This window comes from Mastacembelus armatus, chromosome 12 (assembly GCF_900324485.2).
Source record: "Mastacembelus armatus chromosome 12, fMasArm1.2, whole genome shotgun sequence".
Taxonomy (NCBI): domain Eukaryota; kingdom Metazoa; phylum Chordata; class Actinopteri; order Synbranchiformes; family Mastacembelidae; genus Mastacembelus; species Mastacembelus armatus.
In genome coordinates, this window is record NC_046644.1 from 3,234,420 (window position 1) to 3,256,045 (window position 21,626).

At 40.6% G+C, this 21,626-nt stretch overlaps 1 protein-coding gene across 3 annotated transcripts in view; it reads right to left on the minus strand.

Moving 5' to 3' along the window:
• auh (AU RNA binding protein/enoyl-CoA hydratase) overlaps positions 1-21,626 on the minus strand; it is a 36,865-nt gene that overhangs the window by 15,204 nt on the left and 35 nt on the right. Inside the window, exons 2-6 of one of the 3 annotated variants that reach the window (XM_026297614.1) lie at positions 20,984-21,309; positions 10,642-10,709; positions 8,378-8,465; positions 7,964-8,050; positions 4,944-5,036 (exon numbers count right to left, since the gene is read on the minus strand). In XM_026297614.1, coding sequence (XP_026153399.1) covers positions 4,944-5,036; positions 7,964-8,050; positions 8,378-8,465; positions 10,642-10,709; positions 20,984-21,215 — 568 coding nt within the window. In that variant the 5' untranslated portion in view covers positions 21,216-21,309. Of the gene's footprint in view, positions 1-4,943; positions 5,037-7,963; positions 8,051-8,377; positions 8,466-10,641; positions 10,710-20,978; positions 21,310-21,626 lie in introns of those variants that run through there. The other 2 variants (XM_026297615.1, XM_026297617.1) reach the window with 2 other exon arrangements.

Here is a 21,626-nt window from a genome sequence, read left to right on the forward strand (position 1 = left end):
AAAGCAACGCTGTTACAGTAATATTACTTTTTTGCTGTAACACAGTAATAGAACATAGAACTAATAAAATTTTCATAATATTATACCATTACAGTCCTTAATGCAATATACAAAAACTGCATTTTAATAAGAATCCAAATAAGTTTTATTTCCAGGTAGAGCAAAACACTAGGAATTTCCCTCGTTGTCTGGTGCAAACATATATACAGATATGAAGTACACACACAATTTTAGAGTAAACTAGTATAGAATAAAATAAAATATATACTATATACAGAAAAGTGAGTTTGCATGAAAAGTAGAGCAATTTGGAAGGTGTGAGTGAAAGTGACTGCCTGTTTGGGTGGGGCGGTCTTTTGGGGGTAATTGGGGTACTGTTCAGCAGGCTGCCTGCATTGGGGAAGAAACTATTCTTGTGCCGTGTGGTCCTGGTCCTCATGGACCAGAGCCTCTTGTCAGAGGGGAGGGAAAGAGTTCATGTCTGGGATGAGAGGGTTAGGCTCTGATCTTGGCTGTGTGTCTCCGGGTCCTGGAGACACACCAACATCATTTGAAGGGGGGTGAAACTTCAGCTGCTGCAAGAAGCACATCCTCTGCTGAGCCTAATTGGTGAGGGAGCTGATGTTCTTCTGGTGGTGCCCAGGAAGCGGAAGGACTCGACAGAGGTCACCGGAGTGTCACAGAGGATGACGGGGGGAGGGGACCTGGGTCCTTCCTGAAATCCACTATCATCTCCACTGTCTTAAGAGAGTTGAGCTTCAGGTTGTTCATGCTGCACCATGACACCAGACAGTCCATCTCACTCCTGTAGGCCGACTCATCCCCATCAGAGATGAGGCCGATGAGAGTGGTGGTATCTGAAAACTTCAGGAGTCTGACAGACTGGTGACTAAATGTGCAGCCATTGGTGTACAGGGAGAACAACAGAGGAGAAAGGACACAGTCTCGGGAGGATCCATTGCTGATGCTCCAGGAGTCAGAGACATGCTTTCCCAGCCTCATAAACTGCCAAGGAGTAAGGAGGAGTCAGTTTGTCAAAAAGAGGTCAAGAATGTTATAGGCAAATGCAATCTATGTGCGACACCAAGGGAACTCTACATTGACAAAAAGCATGACACATAACATGACAATTCAGAGAGAATAACACTGTAATGTAACTACCTTATTTTCCGGACTATAAGTTACACTTTTTCTACTCTTCTGGCTTGCCCGGTGACTTTTACGGTGAATCTACTGTACTTATACGTGTATATTTTGCCGAGTAGTCACTAGCGTTAGATGACACTCTTTACTCAAATGATGATAATATTGTACCACTGAATAAGTAAAAAAGTTTTATGTTCATGCTAAACTCTAACTCCTAGTGTAACACAAGTAAAAATGCTGAAAAAAATGCTGAAAGAGCTATACTGCAGACTTCAAAGTGCAGTTAAAGTATGACCTTTAACAAAGTTTGGACAACCTGACAGTTTGGACATTCAGACAACCTGAGAGAGCAGGAGGCGATGCTTCATCTCTCCCCACCCCAATGTTGCAGCAGTTGTTTACCATTACTTGACACGGATGAATGAACATTGCAATGCACCTCTGCTTGTTGTTATCTCTAGCCTACGTTCTTCATAGGCTAATTTAGACTATAATTAGTATAATTAGAAATGCAACTTATACACTGAAGAGACTTATGTTTTTTTTCTGTTTAACAAGGTTGTTTTTGCTTAAAGTAACTTATACTCCAGTGTGACTTATAGCACAGAAAATATGGTAATTACTTTCAAATGACAGTAGCTAGTAATATATAATGTATCACATACTGGACGTAACTTACCCAACAAATGTTAAATTAACATGTTTTTAGTGGGAGACGACTGCCTTCAGGCTATTATGCTGTCAAAATGAACCTCACACCAAGTAAGTGGAACATCAGACGTTTTACCACATTTCAGTGTTAACCCTCAGCGGTCGATGAACGTGTCGGCGCGTTTTGTGGCATCTTCTCCTGATAACGCTGAAACGAATTTAAATTACTCTGTCAGTTTTGATCGTACGGATAAGAGCAATATATCATTCAAATCTGTAAAGGGTCTAATTTTATTTGTATACACTCATAACAAAATGTTTTGTAAAATAAAGAAAGCAGACAGGGTGCGCTCTCTGTCTTCTCTGTCTGTCACGTCTCTTCACATAAATAAAACAACCTGAATCTCAGCGACTACTTGCCTCAAAGAAATGAGAAATACATGCATTGAAAGCTTGAAATGTCTTCTTTTAAATGAAACAATTCAAGTCGAAAACAAATAATCTCTTTTTATGTAATCCGTATGAAAGTAAGGAGTGGTACAGTTTCTCCTGTCTCACCTTATTATATCTAATGGGATACTGCCTCGCACTGAGCACACTGTTCATATGGAAATAATCTGAGGTGAGCCAGGTAGTTCTGTACACGCCCCCAAGAAATGACATAAAACGTCAAGCTTCATCACAGAATTTACTCACTTTTTCTGCGCATTCAGACGATGGCATATTATGCGGGTGAAGAAGCATTTTGAATAGTTCCGGACAGCGACGAAGAGTTCACTTCCTTGTCACATGCGATATCCTATGGAGTAGCTCAAACAAAAGGTGTTTTCATTTTAGTCTGGACTAACTTACTTGTGGGCACCAAAACCTGTTTACAAATGGACATTACATGGGCTCTGCCTTCATAATGGAGATGAGGTGTTGTTGCAGTACACATGCTGGTCCTCGCCATGTCAAACATTATGTTTAATGGTGATGACAGGGTTAGAATTTGGTTGAAGTTGGGGTTAGATAAGTAATAAGATATAATAATAAGATTCAGGTAAGGCTCCAGAAAATGATTGTATGTCAATGTTGTTGAAAGACAATTTTAACACAGATAAATGGTTTTGCCTGTTAATATGCAGGAAAACACTAAAAACTAAGTGCACCCCTGTACAACAGCATTATCATATTAAATTGTTAAAAACTGAAGAATCTTAAAGTAGTGGTACTGTTTTTAAGTTGAAATGTGGGGTACTTCAGTCTAGCCTGGCCAGCCAGACTAACGTTTTCTATTCTATATGAAAAATTAGTCTGGAATCTCTTCAGCTGCGATCAAATTCCAAGGGGCCAATAGATGCAGAATAAACAAATCAGAGAAACGAAGGATATGACACATGCGGTAGAGTATATAATGACTGTTGTCTTTTTTGTTTTAAAAATATGAGAATACATGGTGTTATCACCAGTTTTGTGCATATTTTTGAACAGAGTAAACAACAAAAGCCAGATGTAGAAAGACTTGTGCATTGAGGAACACTTTAGCAGAAACACTCCAGATACATGTGGCAGGGGATAAAGACATTTACTGGGTACAGAGAGAACTACATGGTCACAGACACCTCAGACAAAACACTCCCGGACACCCTCAACAGCTTCTTCACGTTTTGATTGCCAGAACAATGCGGACAGCACTTTTCTCACATCAGAACAAGACTATATCCCGCTTAAACTGCAGCAGAACTAGGTCAGACCTACTCTTCACAGTGTCAATGCAGGAAAAGCAGCTGGCCCAGACGATGTCCCAGGAACGATCCTCAAGGCCTGTGCAGAACAACTATCGGAGATATTTACCACCATTTTCAACCTCTTGTTTCTGCAGTCCCAATATGACTTAAATCAGCCACCATAATCCCAGTACCAAAGAAAAGAACAGTGAACTGTTTAAATGACTATTGCCTGGTTGCTCTAGCCAAATGCTTTGAGAGACTCTTCCTCATCAAAGCTGCAATCCCTGAATGATCAACACCAGTTTGCACACCAGGCAAATGGGTCAACAGAGGATGCAATGATCAGTTCAATTTCACACCTGGACAAGAAGAACACCTATGTAAGAATACTGTTTGTGGATTTCAGTTCAGGTTGTGATACAATAATCCCCCACAAACCTGTGACTAGATAGTTCACTGTGTTGCTGGATCCTGGACTTACTGAGCAACAGACCCCAGAATGTCAGGATGGGAAATATCACATCATCCACTCTCATCACATCTATAATCTCTCGGAAAGCCCAACAGAGACCATTTCCTCAGGAAGAAAAGTGAGCGCTCACCTCCATCAGCATCTCCTCATAAACTTCTACAGGTCAGCGATAGAAAGAATCCTGACCTACTGTGGCACTGTGTGGTTCAGCAGCTGCACAGAGAAGAACATAAGGGACCTGCAGCGGGTGGTGAGGGCAGCAGAGCGGACCATAGGCTCATCACTACCTCTCCTCAGAGACATTTACACTGGCTGACACCCCCGCCCAAAAAAAGCCAGCTACATTTCCAAGGACCACCCTGGATATAGTTTGTACACCCCACTGCCCTCTGGGAAAAGATAGACTCATCAAATCCAGGACCAATACACTGAAAAACAGCTTCTACCCTCAAGTAAAATCCATCACACCACCCAGCCCCTCCCGCAAACACTAATGTGCAATACCCCCATCTATTCACCACTCAGTTTAAATTAATTTGTACTGCTTATTTTATCTCTGCCACATTTCTCATCTCATTACTGTAATGTTTTTCCATTTACTATTTATATCATTCATTCATTCCAGTGTGCTTTGTGTGCTCTTTTTATACACATATTTTCTTTTATATATCTTTTGTATAGATTTGTTTTGTTGCTTTTATGCTGCTAAACCAAAGAGCTGCTAAACAGCATTTCATTGTTTTTTACTTTAATAGTTGTTTTTACTAAACAATGACAAAAGTGTTCCAGCTTTGCTGACATTCTTGCATTTAGGCTTTCAAACTACTTGGTTAGGATCAGGCAACAAAAAAAAAGAGCAACCAAAAGTCACATTCATACCTGCTGAGTGCACATTAACAAATGAGGATAAACTAGCATGGTAAGCAGCATAGTACCCGAAAATTAAGGCCACTGAGTCTTACAGGCAATTCTGATGTCACAGGCAAGAGCCATTTCCAAGCCTCCTCCTAAGGCAGCTCCATCAATTGCGGCAATTGTTGGTATTGGCAGGTTACCTGTAAATTCACAAACAACAAGGTACCAATCAAGAGACATAAAATGCATGTCTATGTACATAAACTACACAGTTACAAATCTTACCACATTATTTGAACATTTGCATCCGGGGTCATGCAGTTTTTTGTTTTGAATATATAAAACAATGACCTAAAGAAATTACAAAACATATTTGTGACCCAGAGAAAACTGTTGGAAGAAGTTCCTCCTTTTTGTGTGTCTGCACTGCAGTGAGTAAGTGTGTTTGGAATACTGTTTTGAGGGACTGCAAATGGATGGATATAAACTTTGACATGTCTAAAGAAAGAAATAAGAAGTTTAAGTCTGCTAACCAAAAAAAGTTATGTTTGAAATAGAAGAATATGAGAAAACCATGTATATTCCTTACAGAGAACAGAGCCTGACTGAGATTCCTTCCATCCATCCATTATCTATACTTGCTTATTCCTATTTAGGGTCACAGGGATCTGCTGGAGCCTCTCCCAGGTCTCTTCGGGCTAGGCAGGGGTACACCCTGGACAGGTCACCAGTCCATCGGTGCATGACTGACATTAACTGTCATTACCTTATCCATGAGGAAAGTGTGCATCTTCAGGGAGTTAAGATATATTTGACATGGGCTTATTTAAAGATGAGGAAATGAAAGCAAAGGGACAAGGGCATTTGAAAATACCATGTTTAAATACCAAACAAACACAGGACTGCACTGGTTCAAAAGGAAATCACAACACAGCAGGTATCTGTGATCATGAGGATGTGGTGCTGTTATGGATGTTGAGATCATTGAGGATTTGAAAAAAAAAAAAAAAAAAGCAGATAAAAGAAAATTGCACACAAAGTTTGAACTTCTGTGTCAAGAGAGGGAGAAGTAAGATGTACAAAAAAAAACATGAAAAATTACATGTGGTGCAGGTTTCAGATTTGCAATCCAAACTGACTGTAGTGACAGACTTAGGCAGCAGCGTCTAAAAAAGTAAACTGATGAGTGGTTGATTAAACCAAATGTAATTGTCTGATGCAGTTGTGCTCAGGAGCTGGAGTAGTTAAACAGTGTACCCAAAACAAATGCCAACTCAGAACATCATTTTGGCATGTTGATCCCAGGCATGGTAGCTGCTGGTGACACAGAGGATTTATTTTGGAGTACACATTGGAAGAAGCCTGCCTTTATCAGTGTGGTCTTAGATGATTGTGTTAGTCATAAACTTAATTTTGTAGTATATTAGTAAAATTGCTGAGCAGGTCTTGGCAAGCCAGCAGGTCAGCCAGTTACTGTTCCACTTGGTCTTAATGGATGTAGTGATGACATAATGATGGTGAAGTATTTTTGACCAGGACATGTCCTTTAACTCGCACATAAAACAAATCTCTAGAACTGCATTCTTTCACCTGCGCAACATTTCCAAAATTAGGAACATCCTGTCTCAAAATGATGCTGAAAAACTAGTCAATGCATTTGTTTCCTCAAGGCTAGATTACTGTAACTCATTACTATCTGGATGTCCCAATATCTCCATAAAAAGCCTCCAATTAATCCAGAATGCCGCAGCCAGAGTCCTGACAGGAACTAGCAAGAGAGATCATATTTCTCCTATATTGGCTTCTCTTCATTGGCTCCCTGTAAAATATAGAATAGAATTTAAAATCCTTCTTCTCACATACAAATCCCTTCATGATCAAGCTCCTTCATACCTTAAAGACCTCATAGTACCATATTATCCCAATAGACCACTTCGCTCTCAGAGTGCAGGTCTACTTGTGGTTCCCAGAGTTCTCAAAAGCAGAATGGGAGGCAGAGCCTTTAGTTATCAAGCTCCTCTCCTGTGGAACCAGCTCCCAGCCTGGGTTCAGGAGGCAGACACTCTCTGTACTTTTAAGGCTAGACTTAAAACCTTCCATCTCATGTATATTCCACCATTGAATGTCACTAACCTTGTGCTCTCTCTCTCTCCCCTAGTTTGTGCTCTCTCCCTCTCTCTCTGTTCTCTCTGTACCTTCTGCAGGTGTCCCTGGTCCTGGAGCTGTATATCACTGATGTGCAGTTACTGGCCCCACCAACCTGCAGTGTCTATTTGTTGTTTATTGTTGCTGTTCTTTTCTCTCTGCTCTATCCACTCACCCCAACCGGTCGAGGCAGATGGCCGCCCAAACTGAGCCCGGTTCTGCTGGAGGTTTTTTCTTCCGTTAAAGGGAGTTTTTCCTCTCCACTGTCGCCAAGTGCTTGCTCATAAGGGATTTGTTGGGTTTTTAGTTTTAGTTTTTGTAAAGTGCCTTGAGATGATTTGTATTGTGATTTGGCGCTATACAAATAAAATTGAATTGAATTGAATTGAAGTGAAGTACCTTGAAGGAACCACAAGCAAATTAGTGCATAAAAAGTTAATTTAATTTTCTGTGATGATTGGTGAGACTTGTGGAAGCAATGTTTGGACAACTGCGCAGGTCTGGTTTTCAAATGAAAATGAAATGACTCAACAAGGCATTTATGCAAGCTGCCACACAACCAGAGCAAATACAGTGCATATATTGTACATCTCAAGTCACCAAATATCTGTCTTACCTTTCTTAGCTTGCTAAAAATACTGCCATTCATTTGAGCAGGACAAGACATGCAGCTCCATTAAAAAATTCTTAACTCAAAAAAATATTTTTTGTTAACGTGCAATTACTTGTCCATTAAATGGCCTAAAGTAAACATTAACAAAAATAACAAAATACATTTAATTCATTATTAAATATGTAAATTTCACATCAATTTACAATTATCTAATTTAGACTGGTATTTTATAGTTATAAAATATATTATAATAATGTAAAATAGGGTTATCATTTTTAGAGACTCCAGAAAAATAAATAAAAAATACAGTACAATCATGATTGACATGAACAGTCACTGCATTAAGTCATTCTTTACTTTAGTCTTTACCTAGATCTGTGATGAGGGCTCTTGCTTTGGACACAAACGATGCTACTTCATTCTGGTGCATCTTGGCCCTTTCCTTCAAGTCTGCACCTGCACACAGAGAAAAAAAAGCAGAGGTCTGGTTTCCTAAAACATGCAGTAGAGAGTACAGTGTGGTAAGTAAAGTCTGGTATCTTCTAAAACTTCAGTATCATAGTTTCTGTGTATAAAGATCAATATAGAAATTATTACATTAGATCCAAAACTGCTTGGCATTACAGAAAAGTACTTTTTCAAAATTTCAACATGAAGCATTATACATGTAAATAAAGCATTAAAATTGGATTGACAAAATGTCTACAACTCAAAACATGAAAAGAAATTGCAAACAGAAAGATTTACACTCAAAAACACCTAACGCAACAAAGGAGAGTGTACCTGCACAGAAGATTCCAGGAACCATACTGCATAAAATGACACTGCGCACTTTGTTGTTATTCTTGATATCATGCATAGCCTCAGACATCTGAAAGACAAAAAAATGTATTTAAAAATGCGATAAGTAGTATTTCTTAAAATATGCTAAAATGCAAATGCAAAACTCTTTTTATATTACCTAACTTAACAACATAAACAAAATGATCAACTGGAGAATATTTCAAGAAAAGCTCACATCTGATTATCTTGAGAGATTAAAAAAAATAAAAATACATGAGACCATTACAACCACAGGAACATGAGTATTTTAAGACCTACTGACCACTTTCTATTCACTGCTAAGGCATCATGCTTAAACTTCAATTAGGCTTCTCGTACAATACATATAAACACCTTGGCAAAAATACATATAACAGGACTGAAAAGCGTCTACAGTCATGAATTTAGTCAGAACTCACAAATAAATGCCTAACCTCAGTCCTTACCCTAACCCTGACCTAACCCTACTTCTAACCTAAACACTAAAACCAAATGTTAACCCTCAAACAGGAGTCAAAAAAAAAAAAAAAAGTGAGGACCGGTCAAAATGTTCAAAATGTTCCGGGGGGTACTAGCCAGGGGGTGTACAAGGAGCAGTGCTGGAACAGTCTGACAGCAGCAGGAAGGAAGGGCCTGTGGTAGCGGAACTTCACACATTGGGGTTGGAGCAGTCTGTCACTGACAAAGCTGCCCAGGGCTACAAGATTCTCATGCATAGGGTGAGAGTGGGATGAGGGATGAGGGATTTGAACTTGGCCAACAACCTCCTGTCTCCCATGATCTGCACTGGATTTAGGGGACTTCCCAGTACAGAGCTGGCCCTCCTGATCAGTTTGTCCCATCTCTTTCTGTCTCTCTGTCAAGATGTTGCTGCCCCAGCAGACCACTCAATAGAAAATGGCTGATGGCTCAACTGTGTCAAAAAAGGTCTTCAGGAGTGTTCCCTGTACTCCAAAATAACTCATTCTCTTCAGCAGGCAGCACCTGGCCTCTCTTATAAAGGGCATCTGTGTTATTTGACCAGTCCAGTCTATTGTTGAAGTGAACATCCATGTACTTATAAGAGTCCACTCTCTCAATGTCCTTGTCCCTGGATCTTTAGTGGTGTTGGTGATCTGGAGAACATTATGCAGGCACCAGTACACAAAGTTCTGGATCTGTCCTCTGTACTCCTTGCATACTCATCTGCAATGAGGCCAGCAATTGCAGAGTCATCACAAAATTTTTGCAGGAAACCGGTCAGTGAGCTGTACATGAAGTATACACAGTGAAGAGGAATGGTGCCAGCAAAAAGGTTCCTAGTTCAAAACCCAGCAGGGACCTTTCTGTGTGGAGTTTGCATGTTCTCCCTGTGCTTGTGTGGGTTTTCTCCAGGTACTCTGGTTTCCTCCCACAGTCCAAAAACATGTATGTCAGGTTGATTGGTGACTCTAAATTGCCCATAGGAGTGAGTGTGAGTGTGTGAGGTTGTTTGTGAGTGTGTGAGGTTGTTTGTCTCTATGTGGCCCTGTGATGGACTGGTGACCTGTCCAGGGTGTACCCCTGCCTTTCACCCAAAAAGAGCTGGGATAGGCTCCAGCAGATCCCTGTGACCCTAAATAGAATTAAGCAAGTATAGATAATGGATGGATGAACAGTGAAATAACTGCAGGGAGCCCTGTACTGCAAGCTACCATGTCAGACACAGTCCTAGAAAGATGGAAGTCCATCTCCATGTACTGATGTTGAAGGTACTGAAGAAATCAAAGAACATGATTGTCACAGTGCTTCCCGGCTTCTCTAGATGAGAAACAGCTCTGTCTAGAATGCAAATGACAGCGTCATCCACCCTGATGTCAGACTGGTAGGTAAGCGGAAGCAGATCCATAGATGAGCTCACCAGAGGGTGGAGATGGACAAGGTCCAGCCTCTCCAGTGTCTTCATTACGTGTGATGGCAGTGCCACCGGTCTATAGCTGTCCTTTGAGTGTTGTGTCTTTGGTTCTATTGATAATGAACGGGCAGCTGTGATCTTGCCCAGAAATTTTCCTGTGTGTGTGTGAAGGCTCCATTACCCATAAATCTCTGTGTTGCATTGGTATCTGTTGAGGCCTACGCCTAGCTATAGTTTAAATTAGCACTTAGCCTTTTTGCAACCTGGAGAAGCAGAATTTGAACCTGTGTTAGATTCACAAATTTAATCATCTTATTTAAAAATAAAAGAAAATGTAGACTGCAGTACATACCATTTTGACCAGATTTTTGCTGATGGCATTTTTTGCTTTTGGTCGATTTAGCCCAACAACAACAATACCTGAAAGACAGTGTTAAGTCATGATGATTAGCAATGATGACCTGTAGTCAGGTAACGCATTAATGAAGATCATTATGTTAGACATCACATAATGCAATGATGTTACAGCTGCCAAACACATGCAACATTTACAAAGATAAGGTCATGACAACTAATGCTGTGTTCTAGTCCTAAACTGCATAAATGTGGAACTGAAAATGTACATAAACGTATATAAGATGCACAATGTACTCATACTTGCCTGCTCTTGCAGTTACTGTTAAATATTTAGACTTTCTTTTGCTTAATACAACAGTACAAGTCAGAGTACACCGTGACAATAAAGTAAAGATTAAGGAGTTGGTCCCACCAGTAACCAAGACTATTGACAAAGTAATGCCACTATGTGTGATTTCCTGGTTTTCTGCTCGAATTTCTCATTATATGTGATCTTCACCAAAGTCATAAATTTCAACAAACAACATTTCTAAGCTGATAAACCACAAACAGTCATGATCTTTCATGTTGTTATTCAATATACCCATTAAACATACAAAATGATGGAAAACCACCTGTGGTAGTTATTAATCTCAATCTTTTTCCCCTACAGAACTGATTCAACTCAGCCATATTCTTAGGGAGCCTAGTTTGAAGATCTCTTGGTCATTCCACAGCATCTATGTGGGGTGGTGGTCAGGGCTCTGACTAGACCACTCTAAAAGGAGTCTCTCCAAAGCCATACTGTAGTTCAGCCAAATATGGTTTAATGGTAAACTATACCATCTCTCTGGAACTCTCAGGAACTGTTTCTGGGTAAGTGAATCACTTCCTATTGCAAGCGTGTCGTGCTGTGTGTGTTGTATAGTTTGCCTACAGATTAGTCATAATCTAACACACCTAAAAACTAACTAAACTTTCTAAACAATTCATTAACCGCTACATTCCAGTACTTTTCTATTTTTACAGGTATTTATTGCTATTCCCAGACTTAGCGTTCATTAGCCTACCAGTTAGCTTAGCTAGCTAGTAACATGGCTTCTCCCGCTCTCTCTCTTTCCTGCTCGGTGTGCCACCTGTTTAGTTATTCCCCTGCCTCCTTTAGCGATAATGATACCTGTAATAAGTGTAAGGTTCTGTTAGCCTTGGAGGCGAGGATCACTGATTTGGAAGCGTGGCTCCGCACCTTTGAACAAAAGCCAGCTAGCCTAGCCCCGTTAGCTGGTGTGGAGCCACCGAGCTCAGGCTCAGGGTCGGTTAGCGGTCCAAGGGCAGCTCCGGAGCAGCCCAGAGAATTAGCCTGGGTGACGATCAGACGGAAACACACTCCTAAGCAGAAGCCCACGGCTCACCACCAGCCTGTTCACATTTCTAACAGATTTTCCCCGCTCAGCGACACACCCACTGAGAAACCGACTCTGATAATTGGCCATTCCATAGTCAGAAACATGAAGCTAGAGACACCAGCGACCATAGTCAAATGTTTCCTGGAGCCAGAGCGGGCGACAGAGTCAAATCTGAAGCTGCTGGCTAAGGCTAATCGGAAATATGGAAAAATTGTTATTCACGTCGGCAGCAATGACACTCGATTACACCAATCGGAGGTCACTAAAATTAATGTTGAGTTTATTAGCCAACCTAAAGCCTGACAATCCAGAGTGGGGACCGGGACGCAGAGACTCAGTCTAAAACGCCTCTCTGCAGTTTCCTTAGAGCCGCCGCCCCCCTCAAACCACATAGAGACTGTGTCTGCCCCTCGAACATATAAATCAAATAAATCAGAAGTTAACAGAAGAGGAGTTATTCATAAAAACTTAATAAAAATTAAGACCACTCTTCTTGAACAGAAAAACAGAAGAGTCAGATGTGGAATATTAAATTTTAGGTCTCTTTCATCTAAATCTCTGTTAGTAAATGATTTGATAACTGATCACCAAACTGACTTTCTCTGTCTTACTGAAACCTGGCTACAGCAGGATGAATATGTCAGTCTGAATGAACGAAACAAAATGTGCAATAAACTCACCATGCATTCATGACAAGCATCAAACTTCACTGGCTGTTGAGAATAATGACTACAATGATACTCATATGTGCAACATGGCAGACTGACATAGCGCCACTACCTGGTAACATGTCTTCACTATTCTTTTTGATATGCCGATCTTGTGGTTGGCATATAGATTCAACTAGACACACAGAACTTGGTAGGTCCATGGAATTGCTGAGGATGAACATTTTTTGTACCTACATTGCTATAGCCAGGCCCAATTGGACCGCTCGCGGCTATATTTAAACTTGGGAATTCATAGTTCCCTCCACAATGACGCTAGGTCCACTAGGTCCAAAGGCAACAAAATAGCCCCAAGTCATGATGTCCCTCCACCATACTTTATTGTTGGGATGATGTTTTCATCTTGGTATACGGTTTTCTTTATATATGCCATTTCTAGTGCTATACATTATTCCCAAACAATTCTACCTTCTGTCTGTACACAGGACGTTTTATATTTTTCAAGGAGTGGTATAGAGTGTCAAGGTGGTCTTTGGGAAATCTCAAGCATTTTGGCCTTTTTTTTTTTTTTTTTTTGGGAGAGCCATGGCTTCCTCCATGGTGACCTGCATGGATACCATGTCTGTTTAATGTTTTAAGTATGGTTCTTTCATGAACAGATATGTCCTCCAGTTCCAGTGAATCCTTCTTTAGTCTTTAGCTGTTTTTTTACATTATTGAGCATTCTGCATTGATGTTTCCAGCCACAGCTGAGAATTTTTTTTTTTTTTTTTTTTAAGGCCAGGCTCACATTAGCTGGTAATACTTATGAATGGCACACTGACAGTGGTTTTATAAGCCAAGATATTTCTAAAAACACACACCCATTATTGTTTCACTGACTGCTAACCCCTAGTTAAGGTTTAGTGACAACAGAAGCCTATGTTCGTCAGTTTTTTCCCCACTATCATTTTGTATTTGGTATGTTGAATAAAGACATGAAAGATCATGACTTTCAGGTTTTTAAACTTAGAAATAGTGTTTGTTGATATTTATGACTTCAGTGAAGACCAGATCATGACTAATTTATACAGAAAACCAGGAAATTGCAGTGACTGCCATTACCTTTTCTTCTTTTACAATGTAGGCAGTTTAGCAATCACAAGAATAACTGTGCTTTGCAACACAACCAGAATTATCAGTAGACATAATATCCCTATACCCAATTGATCTCACACACCAAAAGACTGTGAATACTGTAAATATTCATCATACCAGAGTGCAATACTTTCTATGTGTAGAATTCTATATTTTTATTGTAAATGCGTTGTTGGTACCGCTTTACTTTTATCTCTTTGATTTATATCTTGTGTCATACCCTGCTGTAACATTGAAAATTTCCCAGCTGTGGGACAAAATGAATCTTCTTTAAAATTCATGCATCATATATTCCAGTCTCCACTCTTTTCTGTTGATTCCATATCCTTAAATAAGGTGGGGAACTACACCAGTATGTACCTGATTCTTGTTTTATTGTATTTTACTGTATTTTCACCATCAAAGTTAATTCTGAAAATCAAGAAAACAAATTAACATCCTTAAATTAGGCAGCAGTGTCATTTGTTATGTGTCCACTAGCCTGTTGTGTGTTAAAGGGGACATAAGATGCAAAACTTTTTAATGTGTCCATCCATCCATCTTCTGCCTCTTTATCCGGGACCAGGTCACAGAGGCAGTGGTCTAAGACTTCCTTTTCCCTAGACACTTCCTCCAGCTCTACCATGGGAATACTGAAGCGTCCCCAGGCCAGCCGAGAGGCATAGTCCCTCCAGTGTGCCCTGGGTCTTCCCCAGTGGGGCATGCCCGGAACACCTCCCCAGGGGGGCGTCCAGGGGGCATCCGGAACAGATGCCCAAACCACTTTAGCTGGCTCCTCTAGATGTGCAGAAGCAGCAGCTCTACTCTGAGCTCCTCACCCTATGTCTAAGGGAGCACTGAGCCACCCTGCAGAAGAAACTCATTTTGGCCACTTGTACCCGTGATGGGTTAGGTGAGGGTTGGAACATAGATTGAGCAGTAAATCGAGAGCTTCGCCTTTCAACTCAGCTCCTTCTTTACCAAAACAGACTGGTACATTGACCGCACTACTGCTGTCACTGCACCGATCCGTCTGTCAATATCCCATTCCATTCTTCCCTCACTTGTAAACAAGATCTTGAGATACTTTAACTCCTCCACTTGAGGCAGAATCTCTCCTCCGACCCAGAGGGTGCAAGCCACCTTTTTCCAGTTGAGAACCATGGCCTTGGACTTGGAGGTGCTGATTCTCGCCCCAGCCACTTTACACTCAGCTCCAAAACGCCCCAGCACATGCTGAAGGTCCTGGCTCATGAAGCCAACAGGACAACATATTCGGCAAAACACAGAAATGTAATCCTATGGTTCCCGAACTGGACTCCCTCCTCCGACTGCTCCTAGAAATTCTGTCCATATTTTTAATGTTTTAATTTTAATGTGTTTTGAAAGCACACTTGGAGTTTGCAGAAAAGCACATAAAGGACTTTCAGACTGTGAGACAAGACTCTGGTCTGATGAAACTAAGATTGAACTGTTTCGCCTCAATTCTAAATGTTATGTCTGTAGGAAACCAGGCACCTCTCATCAGCTGCCCAATACCATCTCAATAGTGAAGCATGGTGGTGAAGCTTCATGCTGTGGGGGTGTTTTTCAGCAGCAGGGACTGGGAGACTGGTCAAGTTGATGTAAAGCTGAATGGAGCAAAGTACAGACATATTCTCAATGAAAACCTGTTCCCCAGCTCTCAGGACCTCAGACTGAACCGAAGGTTCACCTTCCAACCCTAAGTACACAGGATTGGCTTAAGGACAACTCCATGAATGTCCTAGAGTGGTCCAGCCAGAGCCCTGATTTGAACCCTGTTGAACATATCTGGAGAGACCTGAAAATGGCTGTCCACCGATGGTGTCCATCCAACCTGACCGACCTTGAGAGGATTTGCAAAGAAGAATGACAGAAAATCCCCCAATCCATGTGTGCAAAGCTTGTTGTGTAATACCCAAATAGACTTGAGGCTGTAATTACTGCCAAAGGTGCTTCAACTAAGTACTGAGTAAAGGGTCTGAATATTTATGTAAATGTGATTTCAGTTTTTTCTTTTTAATAAAATTACAAACATTCCTAAAATTCTGTTTTCCCTCCATCATTATGTGGAGTGAAGATTGAGGAAAAAAAAAAAAAAAAAAAAATCAATTGAAATAATTGTAGTCTCAGGCTGCAACATAAAACTGTGGATGAGCCAAGACCAAAGAGTTCAGGAAGACAATCAGCACAGCAAAGTTTCATTTGCAAATTTTATTTGACCATTATTCTGTTCTCGAATATGCTTAAAATTGTTGTATTTTGTTATCAATATCCAACCATGTGAATTGCTAAAATTAAAAGGTAAAAATACATAAATGTGTAAGTGCTTCCAAACTTTCAGTGCTGTGAAAAAGTATTTGCCCCCTTTATTTGTTATACTTAAATGAATCAGATCAAACTAATTTTAAATTTTAATACTACACAAAAATAATCCAAGTAAACACAAAATGCAATTTTTAAATAATTTCCTTTATTATGGTAAAAAAGCTGTCCAAACCTGCCTATGTGAAAATGCAATTGCTGCCCCTTGCTAAATCATGCCACAGCATCTCAATCGGACTTTGACTAGGTCACTCCAAAACCTTCATTTTGCTTTTTTTGTGATTTGCCGCATTTTTTTGGAAAGCTGAGTTATACTTCACTTGCCACACCCAAGGCTAATTACTGCCAGTTGAATAAAGAAATCACTTTAATACAACCTTTGTCCAGTCATCAATTCATGACCTCAAGCTCAAGCACACCTGGGTTTTGCGGCATGACAAATATCCGAAACACACCAGCAAGTCCTCCTCTAAATGGCTCAAAAAAAGCAAAATGAAGGTGGTGATGTGGTTGTCACGGCCCTAGTCAAAAGAACCAAAAAAAAAAAAAACTAATGAAACTGGCCTGGGCAAAAAAAAAAAAAAAATGATGGTACCATTAACTTAACATTTGTGTCCAAAGGTGTGTCCACCTTTTGCAAGGCACTGTGGTTCTGCTTCACACCAAGATCAGTCCATGGCCTTAAGAGTTAACCGATAAAACAGAACACAGTCACACCACCTCAGCCTCCACAAACTTCCAGCACACATACATTTCCTATACAGGAGCATGAAGTGAGATGAGTGCTCAGGTCAGTGAACCCCAGGAATGCAGTTGGTCACAACAGAGTACCTGGACAGGCCAGCATGTGCTGATTGTTCACATCTGTATCACCATCTTTAATCATTCTGTCACAAGCCATTATCCCTTCCTGTCTGAAGTCAGCCATTATTATTACGGTACCTAAAAAAATTCCCCAGTCTCAATGACTACCATCCAGGGGAACTTATTTCCGCTATCATGAAGTGCTTTGAGCAGAAGGTTTTGCATCACATTAAAGCTGGCCTTTCACCATCCTTTGATCCACACGACACAGAGCAGATCCACTGAGGACACTGTAGCCATTGCTCTTCACACTGCACTGAATCATCTAGAGCACTGGGAAAGTTAAGTAAGAATGTCTTTTGTCAATTATAGCTCAGCTTTTAACAATTATCCTAGACATTCTAGTCAGCAAACTGTTTGACTTAGGCCTCCCCACACTCATCTGCTCCTAGATAAAGCATTTTCTCACCAATCTCTCTAAGATTGTGAAACGGTCCCACACACCCAGCACCAGTCTACTCTCTCTACACCTTTGACTGCAGCACAGCCCACCCCAATAACAACCATCAAATTTTCTGATGACATCTTTGTGGTTGGAGTTATTACAGGGGAGGATGAGTCTGCCTACAAAGACGAAGTCCAGAGATTAACAGCATGGGTCTCAGTTAACAACTTATTACTGAACATCACAAAAAGAAAGGAAGTCCTTGACTTGATGAAGACTAGTACAGATCTCACCTCTCGTGGAAATACCACAACAGTGATCAAGGAGACACAACCGCAGGTACAGTACAATTCGTGCGGAAAAATGGTGTGCGAAAAAGCTGATTCTATACTTCTTCCATTGAGTGTGTTGAGGTACTGTATCATAGTGTGGTATGCCAACTACGTCGATCTACTAAACACTGCAGAGAAGACTTGCCCACTCCCCTCTCTGAAAGACATGTACAACTGCTGCTACCTCAGGAGTTGCAGATGAAGGACTCCTCAGATCCTGGTTTTCACCAAGAGTTATTTTAGGGTCAGACCTTTCAGGGGTGTTCAGCTCCTAAGCAGATTGCAACATTTGCACAGTGCTTTCTGCCAACTTGATCGTGTTCTCTCCCCTTCTCTCCCTGTGTATCCTCCTCTCTCCCTCTTTTTGCTGTCAACCAAATGGCAAGCTTAAGATCCAGTCACAGAATCTATGATCTAATAAGAGATATAAATTGATCCATATTGATTTATAATGTCAATCTAATTGAATATTGGACAATAGTCAGAGAGTGACTGAAGTAAGAGTTTGACTCCTGTAGAACAATGAAATACCAAATCTCAAACCTCAACCAATTTCTAGGTTTAAAAGTATTATTTTTCTTCAGGGTACTGTCACAGAATATTAGGGGTGGGAAAAATACTCAGTTTTTCAATGCTGAAAAGTTAAGCGATTTTAATATTTGATTGAATTAAATCCACGTGTCAGAAACTTTTTACCACTACCAGACTACAAACGGCCTACATGCATGTGCTACAATCACGTTTAGGCTTACATGTTTCCGTGTATGAGCTACATGAAAAAATGGCAGAGCAGGCAAACACCATACAAGCGGCAGCTGCTTCATTTTGCATTTTACAATGTACCAATTAGACAACTTGGCTTATTATTATTGGTTCTCAGGGTGGTCTCAGGGTTTTTGCCCATAAAAGTACTTGTTTTATGAATAAGAGCAGCTGTTATTGTTGCAAAGAGAGTCATGTCAAAGTTTGATACAAGGATGCTGTTACTGCCATTTTTTGAAAAACAAGAGTTGCATATGTAATTGTGAAGCAGACTGACACTAATACAGTATTAGTAAAAAATTATTGATTCTCATCACTCATTCCCACAGTTGTTTTAAAAGTTGCAAGTATTTCATATGGATAAAATATGTATAGAAATATTTGATTATCTAATTTTGAAAATACTATGCAAGTGTAATGTCTACCTAGACTGTCAGTGACGTGACACCTAGATTTTTACTTCCATAAGCAACTGATTTTCTATTTTTAAAATAAAACGGCTCAATATTGTTTAAAAAGGCTCATTTCACATCATTTACATGATCCCTAATCATAATTATCATCATAAAAAACAATAATTGGCAGAATATTGTAAGACTAAAGTGGTAAAATATCATTTGGTGAAACTGTCTCACTTAAAGTTAATGAAGACAATTGCTGGTAAAATGATAAAACATTATTAAAAATCATTTAGTTTTCTCTTTGGCATATTTTTTTAAAGTCTTGAGATAAGGCTGTAAAAGTATTTGCATGATAAACCTTTTAAAAACATTTTTAGTATCTAACGAACATTATTTCACAAAGATCTATTTCCTTAAATGTCATTTGGCAAAACAAAGATAATAGGCCATTTTGAGCTATAATATCATGGGTTTAGTTAAGTGACATGTGATGACATCACTCAGAAGACCCCTGAAGACCAATGAAGTTGGAGGTAAGTTTAAAATTTTCTCTTCAATTTAAGTTAATTTCATCTTTTACAAGTGTGGTAGGGTGTGTCACAGATTTGGGTGTCATTTGGGCAAACTTCAAAAAAAGTGTTAACATCAATGCTATACACCAGCTTGCGAGGAAACCGTCATGCCCTCACAGACTGTTCGCTGTTTCCCCAACAACAAGCCGTGGATCACCAGTGACCTGAAGAGTCTGCTCAACAACAAAAAGAGAGCCTTCAGGTCTGGAGACAAGGAGGAGCTGAGGAAGGTGCAGCACCAACTGCGGGACAAGGTGAGGGAGCGTAACGACTCCTACAGGAGGAAGCTGCCTCGGACATCCACCCCCCCACCCACTCAGAGTCATGTCATTTACAGAAGTTTTCTGATGACTCTGCAGTTGTTGGGTGTATACGAGGTGAACGGGAGGAGGAGTACAGAGGGCTGGTGGACAGATTTGTGGAGTGGGCTGGAGGGAATCACCTGCTGCTTGGACAAGACCAAATAAATGGTGATTGACTTCAGGAGGAAGGGAACTGCTTCAAATCCCCTCTGCATCCTAGGGAGGGATGTGGAGGTGTTGGAGGAGTACAAATACCTGGGAGTGACCATCGACAGCAGTCTGAACTGGAAGGCCAACAGCACAGCTGTGTACAAGAAGGGCTGCAGCAGACTCTGCTTCCTGAAGAAGCTGAGGTCCTTCAACGTGTGCAGCAAGATGCTGGAAATCTTTTACCAGTCTGTTGTGGCCAGTACTTTGTTCTCCTCTGTGGTCTGCTGGGGGGGGGGGCAGCATTGCAGCCAGTGACTCTAACAGACTGAATAAACTGATAAGGAAGCCTGGCTCTGTCATTGGCTGCAGACAGGAGACTTTAGTCATTATTCATCCATCCTGTGCTGGACAGACAACGGAGCGCCTTCTCCAAAAGGCTCAGACAGCTTTGTTGTCTTAAGGACAACAGCTACAGGACATCCTTCCTGCCTCATGTCATATCTCTGTACAACACATCTTCATGTACAACCTGGACTGACTGACTGCACTGGCAACATCTGCACACAGGTTCTCTCTTTGAAATGTTTTGCAGACTTACTGTATATTGTCTGCTCACTTATTGTACATTGTTTTTTGTATATAATTTCTATATTCCTCTCTTTTTTAAAATAATTTCTTATATTGTTTTCTTTTCCTTGTGAGATTTATGTTTATGTTGAGTGCCTGTAATTTGATGCTGCTACAGCAGAATTTCCCAGTTTGGGATGAATAAAGTATTTCTATGTATCTATGTATACTGTTTTAACGGTCGGGAAGTACGTACTTACTCAAATGTAGTACCTACTAGATAGTATGCGGTTTTGGACGCAGCAAAACTGTGCGTAGCAAGTGACGTACGCTACTCAGGCTCTGTTTGCGCGGAGACAACGTCACTAAGACGTAGCGTGACTTCAAGTTTATTGGAATGTTAACGTGACTTCCATTTTGACAGCAACAACAGCGGCTCCAAAACAAAGCTGCATCTGAATAGCCCGTGAATGTGAGCGAACCTTACCGGCGTCTTCTCCGTCCAGGTATCTCACGCGCAGATCATCCTTGGTATCGGAGCTGTAGTGTCGTGTCACTGCACCGTGACTGTTCAGGCGAAAAGAAGGCGAGACTTTTTCGGAGAAAACATACTGTTTCGAGCAAGACAGGGAAGCTATAAACCTGCACAATCTCTCCCGATCTATTGTTTGCACACGGAAGACTTGCAAAAGTGCTCTGCGTCCTACCAGTACCGCCATGCTGAACAACTGCAGTCCCGTCCGACTTTCAACTCTGAACCCAGTGACGTGTTGTTATCACGTGACATATTTACGGCTTCTGGAGGAGACACGAATCAAATATTAAACATTTAGTATTCTCATCACATCATTAATATATGAAGTATTTGTTACAAAAATATATGAATAGCTTGTAAATGAGCGATTTATAGAAATTATGAAACGTATCTCAACGTAACTGCCCTTAGTCTCCAGACTGTTAGGAAGCAAATCGCCGTTTCTGTTGCACGCAGTTCAAAGTGTATTAAATCACAAAGTTACGCAACAGTGATGGGCATTGTGGGCTATATTGACTTATTTTACTGAAATATAGCGCGCACACTTATTGGAATACGCTGCACAAATGCGAAGTGTGTGCAGTAAAAGCATTAA